General features: G+C 41.4%; 1 protein-coding gene across 2 annotated transcripts; it reads right to left on the reverse strand.

The window, feature by feature from the left end:
• Nucleotides 1-1,260: 1,260 nt before the first annotated feature.
• Nucleotides 1,261-19,496, reverse strand: mttp (microsomal triglyceride transfer protein). 2 transcript variants are annotated; one of them, XM_056280217.1, is made up of 18 exons: nt 19,405-19,496; nt 17,182-17,369; nt 16,753-16,893; nt 15,567-15,674; nt 15,356-15,472; nt 15,126-15,265; nt 14,881-15,031; nt 7,838-7,995; nt 7,447-7,615; nt 7,221-7,328; nt 6,888-7,100; nt 6,562-6,773; nt 6,285-6,382; nt 5,673-5,794; nt 5,229-5,456; nt 4,182-4,306; nt 2,452-2,622; nt 1,261-2,301 (listed from the first exon to the last, which is right to left on the reverse strand). In XM_056280217.1, exons 1-18 carry the CDS (start codon nt 19,409-19,411, stop codon nt 2,154-2,156), a joined length of 2,604 nt encoding a protein of 867 aa, XP_056136192.1. In that variant the 5' UTR covers nt 19,412-19,496; the 3' UTR covers nt 1,261-2,153. The 2 variants fall into 2 exon arrangements, with proteins under 2 accessions (XP_056136192.1, XP_056136191.1); XM_056280216.1 differs by lacking the exon at nt 19,405-19,496 and adding an exon at nt 18,817-18,944.
• Nucleotides 19,497-22,853: the final 3,357 nt, after the last annotated feature.

Below are 22,853 nucleotides of genomic sequence, written 5' to 3' on the forward strand. Positions count from 1 at the left end.
AGGGTGTCTCCCCGCCTGCTGCCCAATGACTGTTGGGATAGGCTCCAGCATCCCTGTGACCCTTAGAGCAGGATAAGTGGTTTGGATAATGGGTGGATGGATGGATAATTGTATAGACAAGAACCGAATAAGTTGGTAGTCTAAGAGAAAAACAAAATCACGAAAAAGAGCAATTTCATATCTAGTGCATGCTGTGAGAAGTGTCAGGCTTCTATGTAGCTGTGTGTTGTATTTGTAACTTTTACCCCATCATCTCCCCCACCTTTAATATCTTGGCTCTATGGCTATGCGGTGTTCGGAAAAAAAAAAGAGGGGGGGGGACTCCAATACTGAAACATAAAAACAAATGACAAGGGTCAAAAGGAATCAAACAGATGCTACTAGAAATACTCATTAAAGCTTTGGCATCCACCAGTGTGCGAGGTTAGCTTGCCGGTGACACTGAAACATCACCCGACCCGGGCTTAAGTTTAACCTGACAGTTTGCTGGTTTGTTGACTCGGTTGCCTTGGCTACAGAGAGACTGGCAGACACCGCCTCACCCCCAGCTGCTCTCTGTGGTTTCTGAAGAATCTACATTAAGGCCCCAGTTGTTGTGCTTTGGATGCCAGTGGCGGCTCTGATGTCACCGGTGACACAAGAAAAGTCAAGATTTATTTCCTTACCTGGGTCAACATCAGTTTGCCTCATCTTTGGCCTCTGAAGTGCGGCTCATGTATTCTGACAAACTATACTTTGCTATTAAGAGAAGGGAAAAAAAGTCACTTTGAAACCACCGTGGCATTATAATGTATCTGACTTTCCACTTTTTAGGAAATACTGTAGATGAATGCTAGAGATAGAAAATCCTCTTTGTTCATTTCTCGGTGATGTATTGTTCATGTGGGATGTACAACCTGGAAATTATTTCACGTATTAGATTAATTATAATGACTCATTATTAGCAACATTCGTTATTCCTACACAGAAAAGTAACAAATCCACCAATCATCTACAATAATAGGATTAGGGATTTGAGTTTTATCTAATCAGGTCAGAAAATCAAATAGTCCGATGTCATGGGAGAATAGTAATGTGTTGGCTGAGCAATATAGCTGTCACATTGATCAGTCAAGCTATACAGCTTGTTATTCAGCAATGTCAACTGACAAGGCAATATGATGCAAGTCCTATAGATCACTTATAGATGTCAATATTTCCAAAGCTCTGTGTGTGTGTTTATGTATTACTTATTTATTTATTAATCAACACATGTTGCTTTTATTATTTTTATTTTCTTTTTGTTCTTTTTGCACAATCTGAATCTGAAAATCTGAATATGGAGGCCAAGTTCAAAAGCACGGTGCTTCCAGTGCATATTTAACGTCTGACAATTACAAATCTAGCAACATAATTTCAAGAAAAGGAAACGGGAGTTAATAAAGTTGTTCAAATTTTTTTCTAACTGTCAAAACGTTTTCAAAAATACAGAATTACTATGTCCTTGTACAAAAAGATATATCAAAATAGTGATTGCCTAGTTTTGTGAATAATTTCATCTCAAACACTGTAAATTTGAGGAACAAACTATATGCACAAATGATCGGAATCAGAGCAATAAAACATTTACCTACATGATTATGAAAAATTAAAAATATTCTGGTTTGTAGCAGACTTTTTTCTGTTGTACTGATATGTTCACAGTGACATATTGTTAAGCATCGATTGCTCAAGGCTATCAATGGTCTGTATTGATGAAACAGGAATGTCAAAATACAGGAGTACTTGTATTTCGCGTTTAGTGTGATATTTACATACTGTATCTGTGTTGGTGAAAACCACAGAGGTACTAATCAAACTGAGTATTATGTATCAAACAAAGCAAACACATGCTCCTGTTATAAATAGATATTCAAACAAACCGATAAAAACACAATTCTCGATTTTTAAACAACATAAAATTACAATGACTTAAATACTCAGGGAATGTAAACATTGCATCCGTTGTTAGAAAACCACCCCTTTCCCTCATTTGGTCATTAAACAGCTTGGGGCTGAGGTATGAAAAATGTCCCTGTATGAAATAAATGTTCTTTGAGTGAGAATATTGACTTTGTTAAAAAACTGGGCCATAAGAATGGCAACGCCATCTTTGATAGTTTATAATTTCTTCTTTACCAGTTGGAGTCAAAAACCTTCTTGCACATGTTGGAATTCTCTTGATGAAGAGGAAATTCAGAACCAGGGACAAGCTGCTTCCTGTTCTTGCGCATCACAAATCTCTTTCCTGAAGGGAGGCTCTCATACTTGGTCAGGTATTCACTGAAAACAGAATTAGGTATTGAATAGCTGTTAGGCTTCGTATGGGCTGAGTCCCTTTTGGTTTCCAAGAGGATTGTGAAATTCTTACTTATTGACATTAATTTTCTTCTTGTTTTAGAAAGAGTGTCTGGCAACAAGGTCACATGGTACCTGAAGGGGAAAGTTGTCTTATCCATCTGCATGCACACCAGGAATGGATATTCTGAGAACTGGACAGTTGTGATGAAGTCTAGCGATACCTCTGTTTCAAAGCTGACCTCCAACCCTGTTTTGACAAAGTCCATGTCCACCGTCACATTGCCAATGACCACTAGAGCCCCCCTGTAAACAAATTCAGTTGAACATTTTATGAAAATGAAACCCTTAGGCAAGGTCCCAATCATATGTCAAAGCATAGCCTAGCTGAACACATTTGATTTCAACTAAATCCTCGTATAATTTATGAGCCACTATATGTAATGGTACCAAGTCATACATTTTCACCATGTATGCATTCTGTAATGAAATGTGTTTCAAATGCTAAAATAATCAGATTGTATTCTAATTATAACATGTATAATTTCAACTCAACTAATGTGAAACAATTTCCAAAAAAAAAATGAATGCCTTATGTCTTATGAACACTTAAAATCCAATCTTTGTAAGTTTGCCCATGGTGTCATGCCTTGGCATAGATGCCACTGTGGTTTATTTAGCTCCTATAGATAGCCTGCCTGTCTGTTGTCAGAATGAAAGAGGTATAACTATGCTGATCCATTCACCTGCCTCTGCCATTCACCTGCAGACTGGAATAAACTCATCCTGTAATACCAATATGTCAGCCTTCATAGAAATAAACAATACTGTCTGGGAGTTTATGTGACTCTATTAAAAGAAGAATTCTGACAAATATAAGTGTGCTAGGCTTTGTCAGAAATAACATTTTTGTTCCGTATTGGCTAATATGAGACATATTGGGATTATGTGTTTGAAGAAAGGCATCAACCCCCCCCAAATCTACATCCAAACCACAAGCCATCGGGGGGGGGGGGGCAGTGTTTTTTTTGCAGTCACTTATTTGTTTGCAATTCATTTCAGGTGGAGCTCAGCACCAGTGGGACCTTATTCATAGGTGTGTGAGAAAACCTCTTCAAACTGTCCTTTTTGATGGGTTATACAGGACACAAATGAATGTTCACTAACGTATGCTTGATTGTCAGGCACAGGAAAATAACACAAGATATGAATACTGAAATTAAATCCCATTACGTCACCAAATTCTATATGAGATACTCAGTTCCAGACTGATGATGCATTGTGCTTCAATTTTAACAATTACTGTTATGCATGAACAGTAGTTGTCTAAAATAGAGAACTCAGAGGTGTGACACACCTGACGTCATACCCACGCATACCCAGTAATGAGGCAGATATGAATAGTCGCAGACACAATTCTGGAATATGTCCAATATGACAGTGGAAGAAATGAATCAGGCCACACTTATAGACCCTCTAATGTTCACATAGATTTAATATTAACATGAAGCTATTTATGGTACAGATAAAGCCCAGCCCTCTAAGAAAGTGTTTCTCTTTGAAATTACTGAAGTTGATTTCAGTTAAGAATCATTTCTATCACAATGGCCTTTGCCCTACCTCCACATTACATACTTGCTCAATGTAAACACAACAGATATGGTTAAAAAAGTTTAGTAAGTCAGATGTTTTCTTTCTATCTTATGTCACCCATATCTCATATTAAATTGTCTGCTGTCCACTTAAATGGCATTTTATGTTAAAGCCAGTCTGGAGTAATGTTGATTTACCCATAAAACAAACACTGTCACAGACAGCAGATGTATTACATTTAAAGGGGCACTGTGGAATAATGTGTACCCTACCTGTTGTTGACACTGGTTTTGGATTCTCTGTACCACAGACTGATCTCCATACCACCAGAGATGTCGATGGCCAGGCCTCCCTGAAACTCTGCACTGGCCTTCAGACCAGACTGGAGCTGAATGACCTGTGGGACAGGTGCAGTGATGAGAGGAGGGAAATGAAAGGTCGGAACAAAATAAGCAGGAAAACTTAGTTTAGTTTGAATCAATCTTAAGACTCAAAGGGCCAGATTTACAGACCATGCTAATTATTTCCTCTGTAGTAACCATGCACCATTACATTTTCTTTCTTTACTATTTGCTTGCTAAGAGTGGATATAAATAAATGAGCATGATGGCATCTCTATTTTTAGAGTGCTTATTTGGGATAGGCTTTATGCATGTCTAGCACCACTTTAAATGGTATTTTGGAAAATACAGTTTAAGAGACCCCAGCAAGGGTCCCCACTGTGCACTAACACAAACTAGTAGTGATAAGGTGTAGCACAGAAAGGTAGGATATATTTAGACATTTTTGTTGGTGATATATAACCAACAAAGGGATATCTGCATAAATCAACATTTGTTCACTAAACCAGGGAAAAGTAATCCTGCAGCATCTTGGTTAAGGCCTTTCGACTCTGAGACCAAATTTTTTGTATGCATTTTTTTTAAATCATGGTCCAACAACTCTAAAAACATTCGAGAGCTTAATGCGGGATGTGAAAAAAAATGCAGAAAATCAAAACTGTTCCAAAAATATTAATGGCAGAGGACTTTTCTGGAGTTAGTGTGTTAACTTAATGGACAAGACATGAGGTAATGTGTTTTTAAGGGTGACATTTTTGGATGAAAATTTCTGACTTGGGTGCAAAAGCCTTTAACCAAGAGAAAAAAGACCACAAAATTCTTGGTAAATCTGTCCCTTATAATTGTAATTCCATTTGCCATCAAATTCATATTGAAAAATAAATATTCCCTTGGCACATTTCTTCATGAATTTCACAGTAACTTAAAGTGATTAGTAAGTCCGCTGGGCCCATTTCAAACATTTTACTTGGTGATTACCTCAGAATGGTCCGTCAGCAGAATAAGACCTTTTACGACATTCATGGGTTCCCCTGACATTGAGAATATTTTGGACATGAGATCACTGTAACCCTTGAAGAAGGTGACTGGCCTCAACTGGACATCAAACAGCAGAGCTGACATGCCAGCAAAGGACTCCAAGTCTTGTTCGCCCTCATCAGGCGTGGCAGCAATCAGAGACTCCAGACCTTGGGCCTCAATGGCTACCTGGAAAACATGAGGAATTGCACTGAGAGCAGGCACTGGCATCTAGATATCAAACAACACATCTGATACTGATTTGCTCCTATATTTTACTTAAACTACTGTGTAAAATGTCATTTTGGATATGGCATAGAAATCTACTTTTCAATCACACTGTTACAACATCATGAGCATGTTTTACGCCAGTTACAGTAATTACGTTACATGTGGTTGCTTCACCTGTAAACCATGTAGTTGGACTCCATTACTAGCACCGTAAATGTTCATATTGCTTCTCCTCAGAATTCCAGAGCCTGAATACAAGATGTCCAAACTGTATGCGGACATAACATCAGTGGATTCTGCAGGAAGGGGATTTTGTTGTTTTAAATATATTGATGTTGCATTTATTTAGTGATTTATTTAGTGTATCCAGGCATGCATATAAGAACATTTACATGCAGTTACAGAAACTGTGAGCTGTAATTTGTGATATGCATAAAAATCATTAGACAACAAGTCTCTGACTCACAAACAAAACCACAAGGGCATCCTCATATATTTATCAAATGTGAAGAGCCCTGTCTACCTTACAATGTTGAATATCCATGACTACCACAATAAATATCAACATTGAGTTTTTATCCTCATCTCTAGATCTCTAGATTACACATTTCTTCATATTCATCTCTGAAATGAAGGTAGAATGTCTCGGGGGCTGATTTGGAGTCAATGTTGAAACAATTGCTTTTGTTCTGTTTTTAACAGCAATGTTGGCTAAAATTTCACAGATGAGACAGCACCACAAAAAACAGATGGTTGTTGGTTTGAACTGAAGAATTAATCACTCACGTGCCATGTAGCCTGAGTAAGCGGAGGATGACCCAACCTTTGCAAAACGGTCATAGTTATGGGAAATCATGTCCCTCATAGCTTGTCGTACAACTTTACTGAGAAATGAATAATAGAGAAATCATTTTGGGGAGGATTATAAACTATATGTCTTACAAATGGCTCTTTATCATTCTCTCTATTTGGAAACTAACAGCATGCTGTGTAAAATAAATTCTACAGTTTGGATTTCAATGTTGACAAGATCCTCCACATCAAGTACAGACATAATATATACCTGGCAGGCATCTCAAAGTGGAGGATGTCCTGGATCTTAGAGAGCATGTATTTGTTCATCTCATGAGGCAGGTTTCCGATGGACAAAAGGACATTCTTGACATCTATGTACGAAGGGTTGCTGCTGAGGATGACATCAGCAGCAGCAGCCCTCACGTTCTTCTCATAGATCCGTCGGTTCTGATGGTAAACCCGATTAACCGTCTTTTTCACCTAGAGGATGACAAAAATGTCGTGTTTTGCATTCTATTAAATATTAAATAGCCAAATTCAGTAGTTACATTCACCTGCAACCATGTCTGTGATTTTATGCACGTTGTGACTTACCTCATCAGTAATGAGATTGACATCATATCTCTGCAAGGAGGTGAGGGCAATGGTGCTGTAAGCACCCACCTCAGACTCAGCATATTTAGTTAAGATGGGAATGGCCTCAGGGAGCAGAGAGTTTTTCAAAGCCAAGAGGTACATTTGGACTTCTGACTCAACCCTTGTGCTGTCAGGACCCGCTAAAATCATCTTCTTCACCTGGGCCACTGTCTGAGAAGTAAACATAAGGTTGATGTTTTTGGGATAGTCTAATTGCAAGAGAACATTCAGTGAAGCAGTCATTTGTACTTACAGTATCAAATTATTAAGGATATCTTCCTGATGACTCACCGGTAAATCATGTCCTCCTTTCTGACAGAGCTTGCGCACCAGAGCCCCCATTATAATTACAACTGACTCTTTGATGTCAGGGCTGCCAATCTTCCCCTTGGAAATATCCTGAAAAGGAAAACATAAACAATAATTGCACTTTTTCTCCAAATGAAGATAAGTCTTATGGTTTGCTGCAAAAAGAAAACTGAGGTACTGATTCTGCAGTTGGCTACAGGTTACTCACCAGTAGGGCCTTGAGCATCCTTTCATTGGGATGCGATGCAAAACCACATGCATAGAGGAACCTCTCTTGCAGGACCAAACCTTTGGCATCAGTGAAGTTGAGAAATTCAAGCATGGCATCCAGAGATGCAGAGGTCTGAGAGGAGGTCACAGCATCCACTACTTGAGGTCTAATGGCAAACATGGAGAAAGGCAGAAAATTTAAACAGAGCAATAGTAATCAATGTGTAAGCTAAAAGAAAGTAGCTATGGCAAAATTTGATCCTTATATCTTTTCTTGATGAAATTTGAACATCATAATGAAATATTTGGAGGGAAGTAGAATCGTATACCAGAACATAGTAATGGGAGACTGTAATTAAGATGTGGGGCTGGAGGAAAGGTCTGCTTACAGGGCTGACTTGCTGGCACTCCCCAGGACTTTCAGGACTTCATCCTTGGAGGCCTTCCTAATGCTCTGGATGAGAGCCAGGAAGCTGCGAGGAGCCTTGGCCTTGGAGAGGTTATCGGGCTCAAACTGCTTCTTATTTGCCTGCCAATGTTCAAAAAGCTGAGAGGGGAAAGAGAGCAGAAGAAGAGAATAAGAGTACAGTAGCAGAAAGTCTTCAACATATAACATGCATATATACACACACACACACACACACACACACACACACACACACACACATATATGGTGTATGTATGTATGTATGTATGTATGTATGTATGTATGTATGTATGTATGTATGTATGTATGTATGTATGTATGTATGTATGTATTCTCGTCCGTCCATTATCCAATGTCATTGGGCAGCATATATTTTCTGTTTTCTACATCTGTCTCTATATATATATATATATATATATATATATATATATATACATATATATATATATATACATACATATACACACACACACACATATATATACTACTTTTGGCTGCTCCCGTTAGGGGTTGCCACAGTGGATCATCCGTTTCCATTTCTTCCTGTCCTCTGCATCTTCCTCTGTCACACCAGCCACCTGCATGTTCTCCCTCATCACATCCATAAACCTCTTCTTTGGCCTTCCTCTTTTCCTCTCCCCTGGCAGCTCCATATTCAGCATCCTTCTGCCGATATACCCAGCATCTCTCCTCCACATATGTCCAAGCCATCTCCATCTTGCCTCTCTTGCTTTGTCTCCAAACTGTCCAACTTGAGCAGTCCCTCTAATATAATCGTTCCTAATCCTGTCCTCCTTTGTCACTCCCAATGAAAATCTTAACAAATGTTTGGAGTCAGTGGCGTGCTCAGTCCTCTCTGCAGTTAAGTAATATATTTGTTGGGTGCTCTTTGTTCCAAGGTTAGTAGTTTCAGATGAGAAAAAGAGAACAAATCTCTCTGACCAAGGCACTCTGTGTAATTAAAAATGTCTTTATTGAGACTTGGACATATTCAAAAAGGACCTAAAAATGCCCACGTGTAGCAGCTTGGGCCTTCTTCAGGGCATAGTGAGACAAAACAGACTTCTGCCTCTTCTTCAGACTCTGCCACCTCCAGCTCCACCTCCTGTCTTTTCGTCAGTGCCACTGTCTCCAAACCATATAACATAGCTGGTCTCACAACAATCTAGTAAACCTTCCCTTAAACTCTTGCCGATATCCTTCTGTCGCAAATCACTCCTGACACTCTTCTCCACCCACTCCATCCTGCCTGCACTCTCTTCTTCACATCTCTTCTGCACTCTCCGTTGCTTTGGACAGTTGATCCTAAGTATTTAAACTCAGAGGCCTTCATCACCTCTACTCCTTGCATCCTCACCATTCCACTGTCCTCCCTCTCATTCACACATATGTATTCCGTCTTGCTCCTACTGACTTTCATTCCTCTTCTTTCCAGTGCATACCTCTACCTCTCCAGGCTGTCCTCAATCTGCACCCTACTCTCACTACAGATCACAATGTCATCCGCAAACATCATAGTCCACGGAGACTTCTGCCTGATCTCGTCCGTCAACCTGTCCATCCCCATTGCAAACAAGAAAGAGCTCAGAGCCAATCTGTGATGTAATCCCATCTCCAACTTGAATCCACCTGTCATTCCAACCGCACACCTCAACATTGTCACACTTCCCTCTTATGTATCCTGGACCACTCCTACATACTTCTCTGCAACTCCTGACTTCCTCATACAATATCACACCTCCTCTGTCGGCACCCCATCATATGCTTTCTCTAAATCCATAAAGATATAATGTAACTCCTTCTGGCCTTCTCTATACTTCTCAATCAACATTCTCAAAGCAAACATCGCATCTGTAGTGCTCTTTCATGGCATGAAACTATACTCCTGCTCGCTAATAGTCACCTCTCCTCTTAACCTAGCTTCTATTACTCTTTCCCATATCTTTATACTGTGGCTGATCAACTTTATACTGCTGTAGCTGCTACAGTTCTGCACGTCACCCTTGTTCTTGAAAATCAGTACCAATATGCTTCTTTTCCCCTCCTCAGGCATCCTCTCACTTTTCAAGATTGTGTTAAACAATCTAGTTAAAAACTCCACTGCCATCTCTCCTAAACATCTCCATGCCTCCACAGGTATGTCATCAGGACCAACTGACTGTCCACTCTTCATCTTCTTCATAGCTGCCCTCACTTCCTCACTGCTAATCCACTGAACTTCCTGATTCACTATCCCCACATCATCCAACCTTCTCTCTCTCTCATTTTCTTCATTCATCAGCCCCTCAAAGTACTCCTCAGCACACTCTCCTCGCTTGTCAGCACATTTCCAACTTTATCCTTGATCATCCTAACCTGCTGCACAACCTTCCCAGCTCGGTCCCTCTGTCTAGCCAATCAGTACAAGTCCTTTTCCCCTTCCTTCGTGTCTAACCTCTCATACAACTCACCATATGCCCTTGCCTTTGCCACCTCTCTCTTCACTTTACACTGCAACTCCTTGTACTCCTGTCTACTTTCTTCATCTCGGACTATCCCACTTCTTCGTCAACCTCTTCCTCTGTAAATTTTGCTGTTCTTCCTCATTCCACCACCAAGTCTCCTTGTCTTCCCTTCCTCTGTCCTGATGACACACCAAGTACCTTCCTAGCTGTCTCCCTCACTATTTCTGCAGTGGTTGCCCAGCCAATTCATCACTACCACCCAGTGCCTGTCTTATTTGTTCCGAACTCCACACAACAGCCTTCCTTCTTCAACTTCCACCATTTGATCCTTGGCTCTGCCTTCAGTCACTTCCTCTTCTTGGTCTCCAAAGTCATCCTACAGACCATCATCCGATGCTGCCTAGCTACAGTCTCCCCTGTCACTACCTTGCAGTCTCCAATCCCTTTCAGATCATGTCTTATACATAAGGTATAGCCCACTGTGTGCACTTTCCTATTCACCACAGCCATTTCCATCCTTTTCGCAAAATCCACCACCATCTGTCCTTCCACATTTCTCTCCTTGACACCATACCTAACCGTCACCTCCTCATCCCCTCTGTTCCCTTCACCAACATGCCCACTGAAGTCTGCTCCAATCACCACTCTCTCCTCCTTGGGTACACTCTCCTCCCCTTCATCCGACTCACTCCAGAATTCTTCTTTCTCTTCCATCTCACACCCAACTTGCGGGGGATATGCGCTGATAACATTCAGCAATACGCCTTTGATTTCCAGCTTCATACTAATCACTCTGTCTGACACTGTCTTCACCTCCAGCACACTCTTGACATACTCTTCCTTCAGAATTACCCCTACCCCATTTCTCCTCCCATTCCCACCACGGTAGAAGACTTTGAACCCATCTCCGATACTCCTGGCCTTACTCCCCTTCCACCTTTCTTCTTTCCATCATATCAGCCAGCTCTCTCCCTTTACCAGTCATAGTGCCAACATTCAAAGTTCTGACTCACCTCCACACTCCTACCCTTCCTCCTCTCTCACTGCCTCTGGGCATGCCTACCCCTCTCCTTCACCCAACAGTAGCATAGTTTCATATCTATATATAAAACTTTGTTAAAAGAAACACTCAATGGTAAGGAAAGTGCTCAACAAATAAGGAGCAAAATAATCCAGTGAGTCAAGTAAATTCTTTATGAGACAGTGCAAACCTGTTTCATGCCATAAGCAATCATCGCTTATGGCAGGGGTCGGGAACCTTTTTGACTGGGAGAGCCATAAAAGCCAAATATTTCTAAATATATTTCATTGAGAGCCATATAGTATTTTTAACGTATAATAAATTAAATATGTCTTACTTTTAATGCGACTTCTGGTGCTGCATGGTTTTGCTGATGGCCTTGTAGTCTGGTTCATACGTGGTGAGGTTGAGCTTCATGCAGGCGTTGAGGCTTCCATCAGTTAAACGTGAGCGTAGGTTGGTCTTAATGTTCCTCATATGCGAGAAAGACTGTTCACATGCATATGTAGAGCCAAACATGGTCAATACGGCAATACTCACACGCTGCATTGTGTGGTATGTCACAGGAAGCTCGTTCCAAGTTTTAAGAATCAGCTGGTCTTCAGGTTGAAGATTTTTAATTTCTGTCCACTTGTGTTCCCTCGCCAGCTCTGCTCGCTGTCGCGCAAGACTTTCCAACTCTCCATTAAGTGACTTGAACTTACTCATCCACATGTCTGATGCCTTCAGGTCAGCAACTTCCAGCTCAAAGTCTCCGATAGAGACCCCGGGGATGCATGTCAGGTCGATTTTGTCCACTGCACACTCATGTGGATGAGTGATGAACTTGAAAAGACCAGTGCGCGCACGAAATTCTCCAAAACGTGCTTTGAATGACTGCAGGAGATTGAACGTAAAGCCAGCTAGCTGCTGGAGATCCAGATGTTGAGTGGAGTCACTTGCTAAGCATGCATCTCTAAATTGTTGCAGTCTTTCAAAGTGCAGAAGACGACCTGTTTCAATGTCCCTGAGAAAGACTTCCAGCTTGCTTTCAAATGCAAACACTGCTTGTTGAAGGGATGAGATTGTATTTCCAATACCTTGCATTTTCACATTGAGCTGGTTCAGATGGCCAGTTATGTCCACGAGATAGTGAAACTGCAGGAGCCAGTCAGTGTTGTCTAGCTCAGGATGCTTGACGCCTTTCATTTCAAGAAAAGTCCGGATTTCACTCAGGCAAGCTGCAAAACGGCTGAGCACCTTCCCCCTTGACAACCAACGCACGTTGCTGTGTAAAAGCAGACCGGGATAATGATTCCCAACTTCTTCTAACAGAGCTTTAAACTGGCGATCATTTAAAGCTCGGGCAACAATAAAGTTGACCACTCGAATGACCAGAGACATCACCTCGCCAAGCTCCTGGCCACACGTCTGAGCGCAAAGCGCCTCCTGGTGCAGGATGCAATGAAAACTTAGGATGGCGCTCTTTTCATGTTCACGGAGAAGCGCTACAAATCCTTTGTTCTTCCCCAACATACAGGGTGCACCATCAGTACAGACAGAAATAAGTTTATCCATCGGTAGTTTTTTTTCTTTAGCAAACTCCATGAAAGACATGAATAAATCCTCTCCTCTTGTTGTCCCTTTCATTGGCAAAACAGCCAAGCTTTCCTCACGCAGTGTGTCACCTGCAGCATCCCTGGCAATGATACTGCACTGAGATAGATGGCTAACGTCTGTTGACTCATCTAACGCGAGAGAAAAGTATGTCCCGGCGTTTATGTCCTTAATTTGTGTTTCCTCGACTTGATTTGCCATCATGATGCTACGATCGTGCACAGTTCTTGCTGACAGGGGCATGTCTTTTATTCGTTTGATTATCTTGTCTTTATTTGGGAAGTCATCAAACAGTTCATTGGCCACATCAAGCATGAATGTTTTGGCATACTCGCCATCTGTGAATGACTTTCCATTCCTTACTATTGCCAAAGCCCCCGCAAAGCTAGCGGAATTCCCGTCACCTTGCTTGGTCCACACACGTAGTTGCTGCTGACTCGTCTGCACTCTCCGCTGTAGCTCCTCGCGTGCCCTTTTCCTGCTGTCCCCCGCTGGATATTTCGATGCAAATGAAGCATGGTGCGTATCGAAGTGCCGCTTTATATTTGACCGTTTCATCGATGCAATTTTATCATTGCATATTAGACATACCGCAGATCCTGCTCTCTCCACAAATGCAAATTCCTCTGTCCACGCAGCCTGGAATGCACGGTAATCATCGTCTTTTTCTCTTTTCGCCATCTTTTCCGTTACAAGGGTTGAAGCGGATAAACTAGTTGGCTATCTGATAAAATTGATTTCTTCACCTTTACAATGACCCGGACATGCTCGCGAGCCATTGGTTCCCGACCCGACCCACGGGTGACCCGTGACCCGTGAAATTTATCTTCAAAACTAATTTCTGTTTACTTTAAAATGACACAGTATTATTAAGAAATATCACAAGTATTTTAAAATCAGTTCCAAACTGATTTTTTTGAAAAAAAAATAATTTTCAACTCAAAATTGTCTGGGAGCCATATGCCGTCACCGGAAGAGCCATATATGGCTCGCGAGCCATAGGTTCCCGACCGCTGGCTTATGGCATGAAACAGGCTCGTACTGTCTCATAAAGAATTTACTTGACTCACTGGATTATATATATATATAGCGTTTTTTTCCGAAAACATCAATGGTGTTGAGTGCTCGACTAATGTGGAGCGGAATATCAACACAGATACAGGAAAAAAGATTTTAATGCATAGCAGTACAGGCCTGTTTTGTGCTGATGAGTGCGAGATGCACGAAACAGGCCTGTACTGCTATGCATTAAAATCTTTTTTCCTGTATCCGTGTTAATATATATATTTTTATTTACTTATTTATTTATTTTATTTATTACAATGACTGCTGGGATAGGCTTCAGCATCCCCGCGACCCTGAGAGCAGGATAAACGGTTTGGATAATGGCTGGATATATATATATATCTATATATATCTCAATACAGTTACAGGTAAAAAGTTTCAATACATTGCAGTACAGGCCTATTTCGTGCGTTGCGCACTCATCAACTGCATTAAAAGTTTTTTTTCCTACATCTATATTGATATTCCGCTCCTCATTAGTTGAGCATGTTTATCAACACCATTGACGGTTTACGGGGGGAAACGCTCTATATATATATATATGTGTGTGTGTGTGTGTAGTATATATATATATATATATATATATATATATATATATATATAGCGTTTTTTCCGAAACTGTCAATGGTGTTATAAGTGTTCAACTAATGAGGAGCGGAATATCAATATAGATATAGGGAAAAAACTTTTAATGCAGCTGATGAGTGCACGACGCACAAAACAAGCCTGTACTGCCGCTATATATATATATATATATTCAAGGGAAAATCTCAATTCAGGGAAGTAAGCGATTGGCCCTAAATATTTACATAGGAAAAAAATGTTGTCTTTTTGGAAACAAACAAAACTCCATTAGTGAAACTCAAAAAACACACTCACTGATGGACACCCCTTGCACTGGGATTTGACTTTCTCGGCAATGATACCAACAGCTGCCAGTCTGGCATCAAGTGACTTGACCACTCCGGCAACATCTTTCCCAGCAGCCTCAAAAGGACCAGCCTCTGTCCCCATCAATGTCAGTGTTTGCCTGGGAGAACAATAAAATCACAACTTCAAGTTCAGTTTTTTTTTTTTTTTTTTATACAACATTTATGTTAAAAGTTTTCAACTGTGTTTTTTACTGGGATATAACTTTGGCTCCAGTAGATCTGCGGGCACTGACAGCAAGTATATGTGTTTCTTCAGCCTTAGCTGACTGAACGAAACCATCCACAAGTGTGAACACTGTAACAGAACTGGACTTTGTTCTCACACCCAAGACCTGAAAGAGAATGAATTCAGGTGATGCATTTTCACAGTTCAGTTGCAGATGTATTTTAATGTTCTGAGTTTGATTTGAATGCTGACTAACCTGACTATGTGTGGTGAAGCCAGTCTCTGCAGTCTTGCATGAGTCCAGAAACTTGGTTCTTGTCACTTGGCCTTTTTCTGCTTTGTATTCAACTGTACACCTTCCAGAAACATCATTCTGTAACCAAATATTATTCAGGTGGTTTGTTGGTGACGGGTTGAAATATTAAAACATAAAAAATTGTGTTGAACAAAGTTATAACGCCATTTACCTCAATAACCTTCCCAGTATTAAGCTGCAGCTGCAGTAAACTGGCCACTCCTCTTTTCAAGTTTTTGACAACTGAAGGCTCTGTCCAATAGGAGTAAAATGCTTTGGCCTAAAGTGGATGCAGAATACAAAAGCAATAACTTTAACACACTTTTAATAAGTCTTCAGTGTGCTTCTGAGCACATTATGCTTTCAACAATGGATACCACTGCGCTGTGACCTGCCGATAGAACAGCCATGTAACTATTTTCTTATCTGTTATCTTCATTTTTACTTGTTTTAATCTACTTATAAAGCATTGTAACTTTTGTTTTGATAATTGTTTTATTCGTAAAGGTACCATTATTATCTATTTAGTAAAAGATTAGAAATTGTGTGTGATTATCTGGATGTCAGTTTCCATATGCACAGTTGTGCCTATTGATGCTTACATATACTGTAATCATTATTTCATATACAAAAATTAAAAGTAGGCTGTTAAATGGGAATTAGAAATGTTCTATTAGGTAGGAACAAAAGTACTTAGTATGTATGTAATCCATTGTATCCATATAATCCAAAATGTAATCCATTATCATTAATTATTATTATTATTATTATTATTATAGCACACTACCAATTCAATCAACTACAAATGACTGTAAATGGGCTCTAAATTAACATTCTCAATTGAAATCAGCACACAACTAATTGCCCTGCATAAGAGACTGCTGACAAATCTGTGTAAGCATGTAATATTTTGAATAAAAAATGTATGTTAGATAAATTTAGGAGCAATGTAAGTACTTAATCTAGTGCTGAAACAATTAATCAGTGAATTGATTAGTTGATCAGCAGAAAATTAATCAATTATAATTTTGTCAACTGATTAATTACTTTAATCATTTTTCAAGTAAAAACATCAAAAATTTTGCTGATTACAGCAATTCTAAGATTTGCTTGCCTTGTTGATTCATGTCATTATGAAACAATAAATTGATGGTTTTTTGGATGCTAGTCTTACTAAGTAAACGCTTAAGATGCTGCTTTGGGCTCTGGGAACTTGTGATGGGTATTTGTCATTATTTTTGATAGACTAGATGATTAATCGATAAATCAACAAAAATTCGTTGATAGATTAATTGATAATTAAAATAATAATGCGTTGCAGCCCTAACTCAATCATATTGTTATTACCTAGCTCTTACCTTTCCGTTTCTCAGATGCACCATGAAAGGCGTGGTCAGAGCTGCTAGGTTGGCCTTGCCCAAGAGACCTTCTGTTGTCAAACCCTTAAGGAGGCTCTTCCCAGACCGATGAACCGCATTATCAATCTTTATATTTGACATCTGTTAATGAGAAAGAGGTAGCATGTCAAATGCATACATACAGTTATAAGTCAAGATGAAGACACGCCATGAAATTTAGATTTTAAATTCCCTATTTTGTTACAGTAAAAGGTAAATCTGGCTTCTTTGACAGTGACATTTCACTGATAATAATCAATGAAATGGCAACACAATAATAATCCTTGGATAATCTTTGCATCTGAGATTATGATGAAATTTTCAGAGAGCAAATATGTAATGACTCCATAGCCTAAATTTGTGTTCCTCTGACAATGTGGTTGTACTTACCACCAACTGAACTAGCTGGTCATCCTTGCTACTCGGGTCTCTCCATACTAGGTTGACGGCCACATCACTTGAAATCCTATAGCCAGCACTTCCCTCTTTTGAACCCCTGGCTCTGTCTACCAAAACCTCAGTGGCATAGCTGAATTTGTACAGCTGGTCATTATTCAACCGGAGTTTAGCACTGCCACCTGAAGCAACACAGAAAAGACAATTAAAGAAGAAACAAATGTGAAGTGAATAGGAAGTGAGTGTGACCAACTCACTGTAAGATTCTCATCAATGTTAATCTAAATCAAAACTCACAGCACCGCAAGAGAGCCATCTACATGTACGATTCATACATTTTGTTGAGTAAAAAGTCCATCTTGAAAGTTTAAAAAGTACACGTTTTACAAGTTGACAATCCCACCAAGATTGACCAAGATTTTAAATGTGTTTGGCTGTTATGTCATTACATGTCATTACAAGTGTACATATAAGGACCTATAAGGACTGTGTCAAGGTAATGTTAGTGTCAGTCTTCCCTAATTTAGACTGTTGTGTACAGAAAAGAAAGTATACGTGTGAGGCATTTGATATGATGTGACAGTAGGCCACAAGCAAAGACTGAATGACGTGTCAGTTTTTGATTGCATCACTGATCAACAAGAAACGTGGTGCTAAACTCAACAAACACAACGTCTAAAATATGTACCCCTCTGGGTCTCGATGTCACTAAGAACTGACAGAAACTTTTGGAATACGGTCAAGCAAAAAAAAAAAAAAAACCTTGAAACAGAATTTGCATGTTTTCTTTTGTATTGCACTGTTTTATAATGTACCGTTATACTTTTCTTTTTTTTCTTTTTTTTTGCCACACAAGTATCAGAGACGGGATACTTATCTAATCTATGATGTCATCAAACCATACCTTCTATATTGACAATGAATTAGTCAGTGATATTGTGGACACCGTAACACGCTCAGGGTGATTGTAAAGCAGTGCTGATTTCATATGATAATGAAACTCAGAGCAATAGAAGATAATGAAGCCAAATTGGGTACCCAGGACAGACTATTGGCAAACCCACAACAGCTATTCATTCATTTTCATTTCATTCATTTTCTATGTTCGTTTTCTATGGTGAATCTCCAGGTTAGGCCTTTTAACTATAATCTCAGTGATTGTTTTTTTTTATCTTTCCACATGTAATGAATTGTCTCAACATCATAAAAATAACGTGAAATTATCACTCTCAAGGTGGCTTTTCGCTGCAACCGATTATTAATATAAGAGCACGAAATCAATATGGGGATCTTTAAGTGACATCTGCGTGGCACTGTTTCAAAGATATCCAGTGGAGTGGTTACAACAGCAATCAATTGGCTCATAACGACTCTGAAATCTACAGAATATACATTAGAAGACAGTGCATGCTGCGGTATGGCTGTACAAGCTTATATGTTAGTATTCGATGGGGATGTAGATGTTTCTGTCTTGTTTGAGTAAAAAAACAAAAAACAAAAAAACACATTCAGGATTACATATGTAATATGATCATTGTCCTGCGTTGGAGCAAAATCCCCGCTGAAAGACCTGACCCAAACCAAACAAACCAAACAAACCAATGTCACCAAAACGTTTCCAAGACTCACCTTTTGCAGAGGCTGAGGAAGAGGACGCAGTGCAAAGCAAGAGCGCAACAAGAGTTAACATTGTAGGCTCTCTCCGTGTCAGCAAATGAATTAAACCGTCAGTCAGGGACTGAGCTGGTGATAGAAGGCCAAAGGGAAAGGCTGGGCAAGCCGAAGCCCCTCAAATTATGTTTTATCGGAAGGGAGGGCAGACTCCAAACTCCACGCTGAAGTACTAAGTACGAGATAACCGGCAAATCATTAACCCGTGGAGCAGAGATTTGACTATCACTTCTCCTGCAGACAGATGAAGCGAACGAGGGGACGCTTTTACACACACATACTTAAGTAGGGGGCAGTGTATGCCACGACCTGAGACTACGGAGAGGTTGATCAATCGGGATGGGATTATCTGGTTGATTGGCTTCATCATGCAAAGTGAAACTGGGGTTTTCCCACTTCAGCCACAAATAAAAACTCCTTGACTCAATAACACAACAGTAACAACAGCAGCGCAGAAAAGCAAACGCACTTTCGCGAGAACTATCCGCTCGACAAACGCCAAATATCTGGTTCTGAGACTTCATCCGTCTAGCAATAGTTACCCACCGGCCATAGCGGAGAAGACACGTCGTCATTTCGGAACCTTTCACCTCGTTTCTTGAGACGCGGAGATGAATTTAGCCTTTGTTGTCCTGCCCCTTCCTTCCATGAAAGAGCGGCTAGTGCTTGGGGCTCAGTGAAGATAGCTTCAGCTAGCGTGCGTGTCACGTTTACTTTAAAAGGCCTTTATAGGCAATGCAGTTTTGTAATGGGTTTTTACTGCATAGTTTTACGTCACGCCGTAGATAAGCGCAGCTAACTTTCTCTTCCACAGTCCGCCACGGTTCACAATTGTAGAATGAAAATGAGTTTATGTAATTTTTTTCTTCTTCGGGTTATCTTAATGTTTTTCTGCACCGTGTGTAAAGATTGAGAGGGTGTGTGTGTGTGTGTGGAGGGGGGGGGGGTAGAGCCAGCCGTTCAGTTATTGATATGCAGCCCGGAGTCAGACTGTCTGTCAGGGGCCGTTTAACTGAATGGCAACCTTGATCGCATTACTCATCAGAGGCACTTCATGGTTTTCGGCTTTTCTGTTTTCAATTTCGAGGATATCGCCCAGGATCTTTTGGCAGTTTGCTGCAAGTACTTGCAAAATGATGATGCAGCAAGCGTGGCATACAAAATGAAACCACTATAACGCTCGTTAGATCACCGGTATTCAAACTGCGACGGTATCTTATGGCCTTCTGCTTGCCGTATTTAATAACAAACACACGTTCAGGGGAACCAACTCTATTTAACGCGAGAAGATACGTATACTGCCAGTTGTACCGGACACAATCACTGGATAGATATGAATATGAACGATTTACATCGGCCAGTGGGTGTCAGTGTTGGTCTACCCAGTGTCTATAGTTCATCCTCTGAGGGGGGGTTGCAACAGGCTGCTCCATATCTGCATTTCATTTGGATTGGTGTTTGGTCGAGGCAGTGCTGCCAGTGCATACAAACATGATAAAGCGCACATTACTGGTGTACTTTAACAGATTTTGCCCTGATGAGAATCTGGGAAGAAACCAAGTCTCCTGGATATGTGATTGTGTATTTTAGCAGGACACAGACATTACCTGCTTTTGTCTTATCTGATGTTTCCTTCAAATGTCTGTGCCTCATCATCACTTGCAAGGAAGTTGGTCTGTCAGTAGATAACAGCTGTCAATGCCTGACTCCCTCTCAAAAAAACAGTAGTCAGGAGTCACTGCTCCACTTCTCCGGTTGGACTCCATCTGCAGTATCTGACAAAGCAATCTCATCACCTCTTACTAATAACAAACAGATACAGTAACCAGAACAATGCTGTGACCTATGGGTTCACTAGCAGTCCTTAAAGTCAAGTCAAGTTTATTTTGTATAGCCCAAAATCACAAATTTGTCCCAAAGGGTTTTACAATCAGTGCTGTATTCGACACCCACTATCCTTGGACCCTCAACTCAGATGAGGAAAAACTCCACGTTTGCAATAATAAGTAAGTATGTATGGATGCATGAATATGTTATTCCTAGTAGTATTAAAACTTCTGCAACATCAATAAGTGAGACATTGAGTTTAATAGAGGACTGTTTCATTGCTGTTCCTGCAAGTTAGCAGAATGGTGATCAAAACAGTAAGCACTTGCAATGATGGATGCAAACTCTGCATAGCAACTACTAAGCTTCTCATGACATATTCATTAACTCCTAGAGTGATCTTGACCTTGATGCTGATATTACCAAGGCCAGACACATAACTTGAATGTAGAGAGAGGCTGCAGTGCAATAAAGATTGAAAACAGAAATAAAAAACACATTGATTACATTGGAGATACATATTTAACATCCTGAAGGAGTGTCGACAGTACATGTGCATGCCATTACAACTACTATCATTTAGAAAAGATAATGACATGAGTAGCAATGACCTGTGTGAAAAATGTATTTGCAATATATTGTAGTGGCCTACTTGCAGGTTAGATATTCACCGTGCAGACCAGAGACGGCCCCTTTAAGACAGTAGGTTCAGGGGTTAGCAAGGGGGATTATGGGTAGAAACGAGTTTGAGGTTTTAATATTGTGAACTGTTCACTTAGAGTTAGTTGGAGGAAATAAACGACCCCACGGTTGTGTGGTCAAAAGCAGAAGTGGTCTCATCTCCTTTCTTTCATCCTCCGCATTGGTGACCCTGACTTCAACCATGGCCAAGCCCACCGAGCCGTGGTCTGGGCGCTAGCAGCGCCAGCTCTCTTACATCTTGGAGTTCACCGCTGACATCTGGCATGTCGCCGGAAAGGACTGCCTCTCCCAGGTGATGGTGGGGGCTGTCCACTTGGGACTCGACTATGCAGTCACGGCTGCAGACCAGGCTGCTGACACAGAAGTGCAGGCCTACCGGATTGCTGACACTGGGCTGCAGATGAGGGATGTTGTGTTCGACAACGTCAGGGCCACGCTTCTCTGTGACATCTCCACGGGTCAGCCCCAGCCCATGGTGCCCACTGGGGGACGGCGACGGGTTTTCAACACCATCCATGGCCTTTCACACCCAGGCATGAAGGCGTCAACGAAGTTGGTGGGGGCCAAATTCATGTGGCATGGCCTCAGGAAGGACGTCAAGGACTGGGCAGGCACCTGCATGGCGTGTCAGCGCTCCAAGGTTCACCACCACACCAAGGCACCCCTGGCACTGTTGCCGGGGCCTGGGAGGCGTTTTGACCATGTCAATGTGGACCTAGTGAGACCCCTTCTCCCGTGGTTTCACTCACCTCCTCACCATGGTGGACAGGACCACTAGGTGGCCAGAGGCTATTCCGTTGACAACCACCATGTCTGCCGAGGTGGGCTGGGTGTTCATCGGGTCCTGGATAGCCCGGTTTGGCACGCCATCTGACCTTACGTCTGACCGGGGCCCACAGTTCACATCCGAGCTCTGGACTGCAGTTGCTGAAAGCCTAGGGGTGAAGCTGCACCACACCACGGCGTACAACCCGCAGGGCAACGATTTATCTGAGCGGTTTCATCGTTCTATGTAGGCCGCTCTTCGGGCCAGCCTCACAGACAGCAGCTGGGTTGACCAGCTCCCATGGGTCATGCTTGGCCTCCAGTCCTCGTCAGCCAAGCTGGTTTACGGCCAGCCACTGCAGGTCCCGGGGGAATTTCTCCTGGACGGCGCGGCACCCTGGTCTGCTGCCCGCCAACGGGCTGTGTTCCAGGACGGTGCCCGCGTTTTCACTCCAGTCCCAACTTCACAGCACAGCCACCCTCAGTCTTACATCCCCAAGGACCTGCAGTCAGCCGGGTACATCTTCATCCGGCATGACGCCCCCCATGGCCCCCCTATGATGGCCCCTTCCGTGTCCTGACAGCTGGGGCTGGGAACTTTGTGGTGGATGTTGGCAGTAAGCAGGAGTGGGTTTCAGTTGACCGCCTCAAGCCGGCTCACCTTGACTTGGACAGGCTAGTTCAACTGGCCCAGCCCCCTT

This window comes from Lampris incognitus, chromosome 5 (genome assembly GCF_029633865.1).
Source record: "Lampris incognitus isolate fLamInc1 chromosome 5, fLamInc1.hap2, whole genome shotgun sequence".
Lineage (NCBI taxonomy): Eukaryota > Metazoa > Chordata > Actinopteri > Lampriformes > Lampridae > Lampris > Lampris incognitus.

Bases quoted from the DNA above. Each gene is read 5' to 3' on its own strand.
- mttp (XM_056280216.1), bottom strand. From the start codon at position 18,877: ATGTTAACTCTTGTTGCGCTCTTGCTTTGCACTGCGTCCTCTTCCTCA. The intron at 6,383-6,561 runs GTATATATTATG...TTCATTTCTCAG, and splicing joins CACTTTGAGATGCCTGCCAG to TAAAGTTGTACGACAAGCTA. The intron at 4,307-5,228 runs GTAATCACCAAG...CCTGTCCCACAG, and splicing joins TGCTGACGGACCATTCTGAG to GTCATTCAGCTCCAGTCTGG.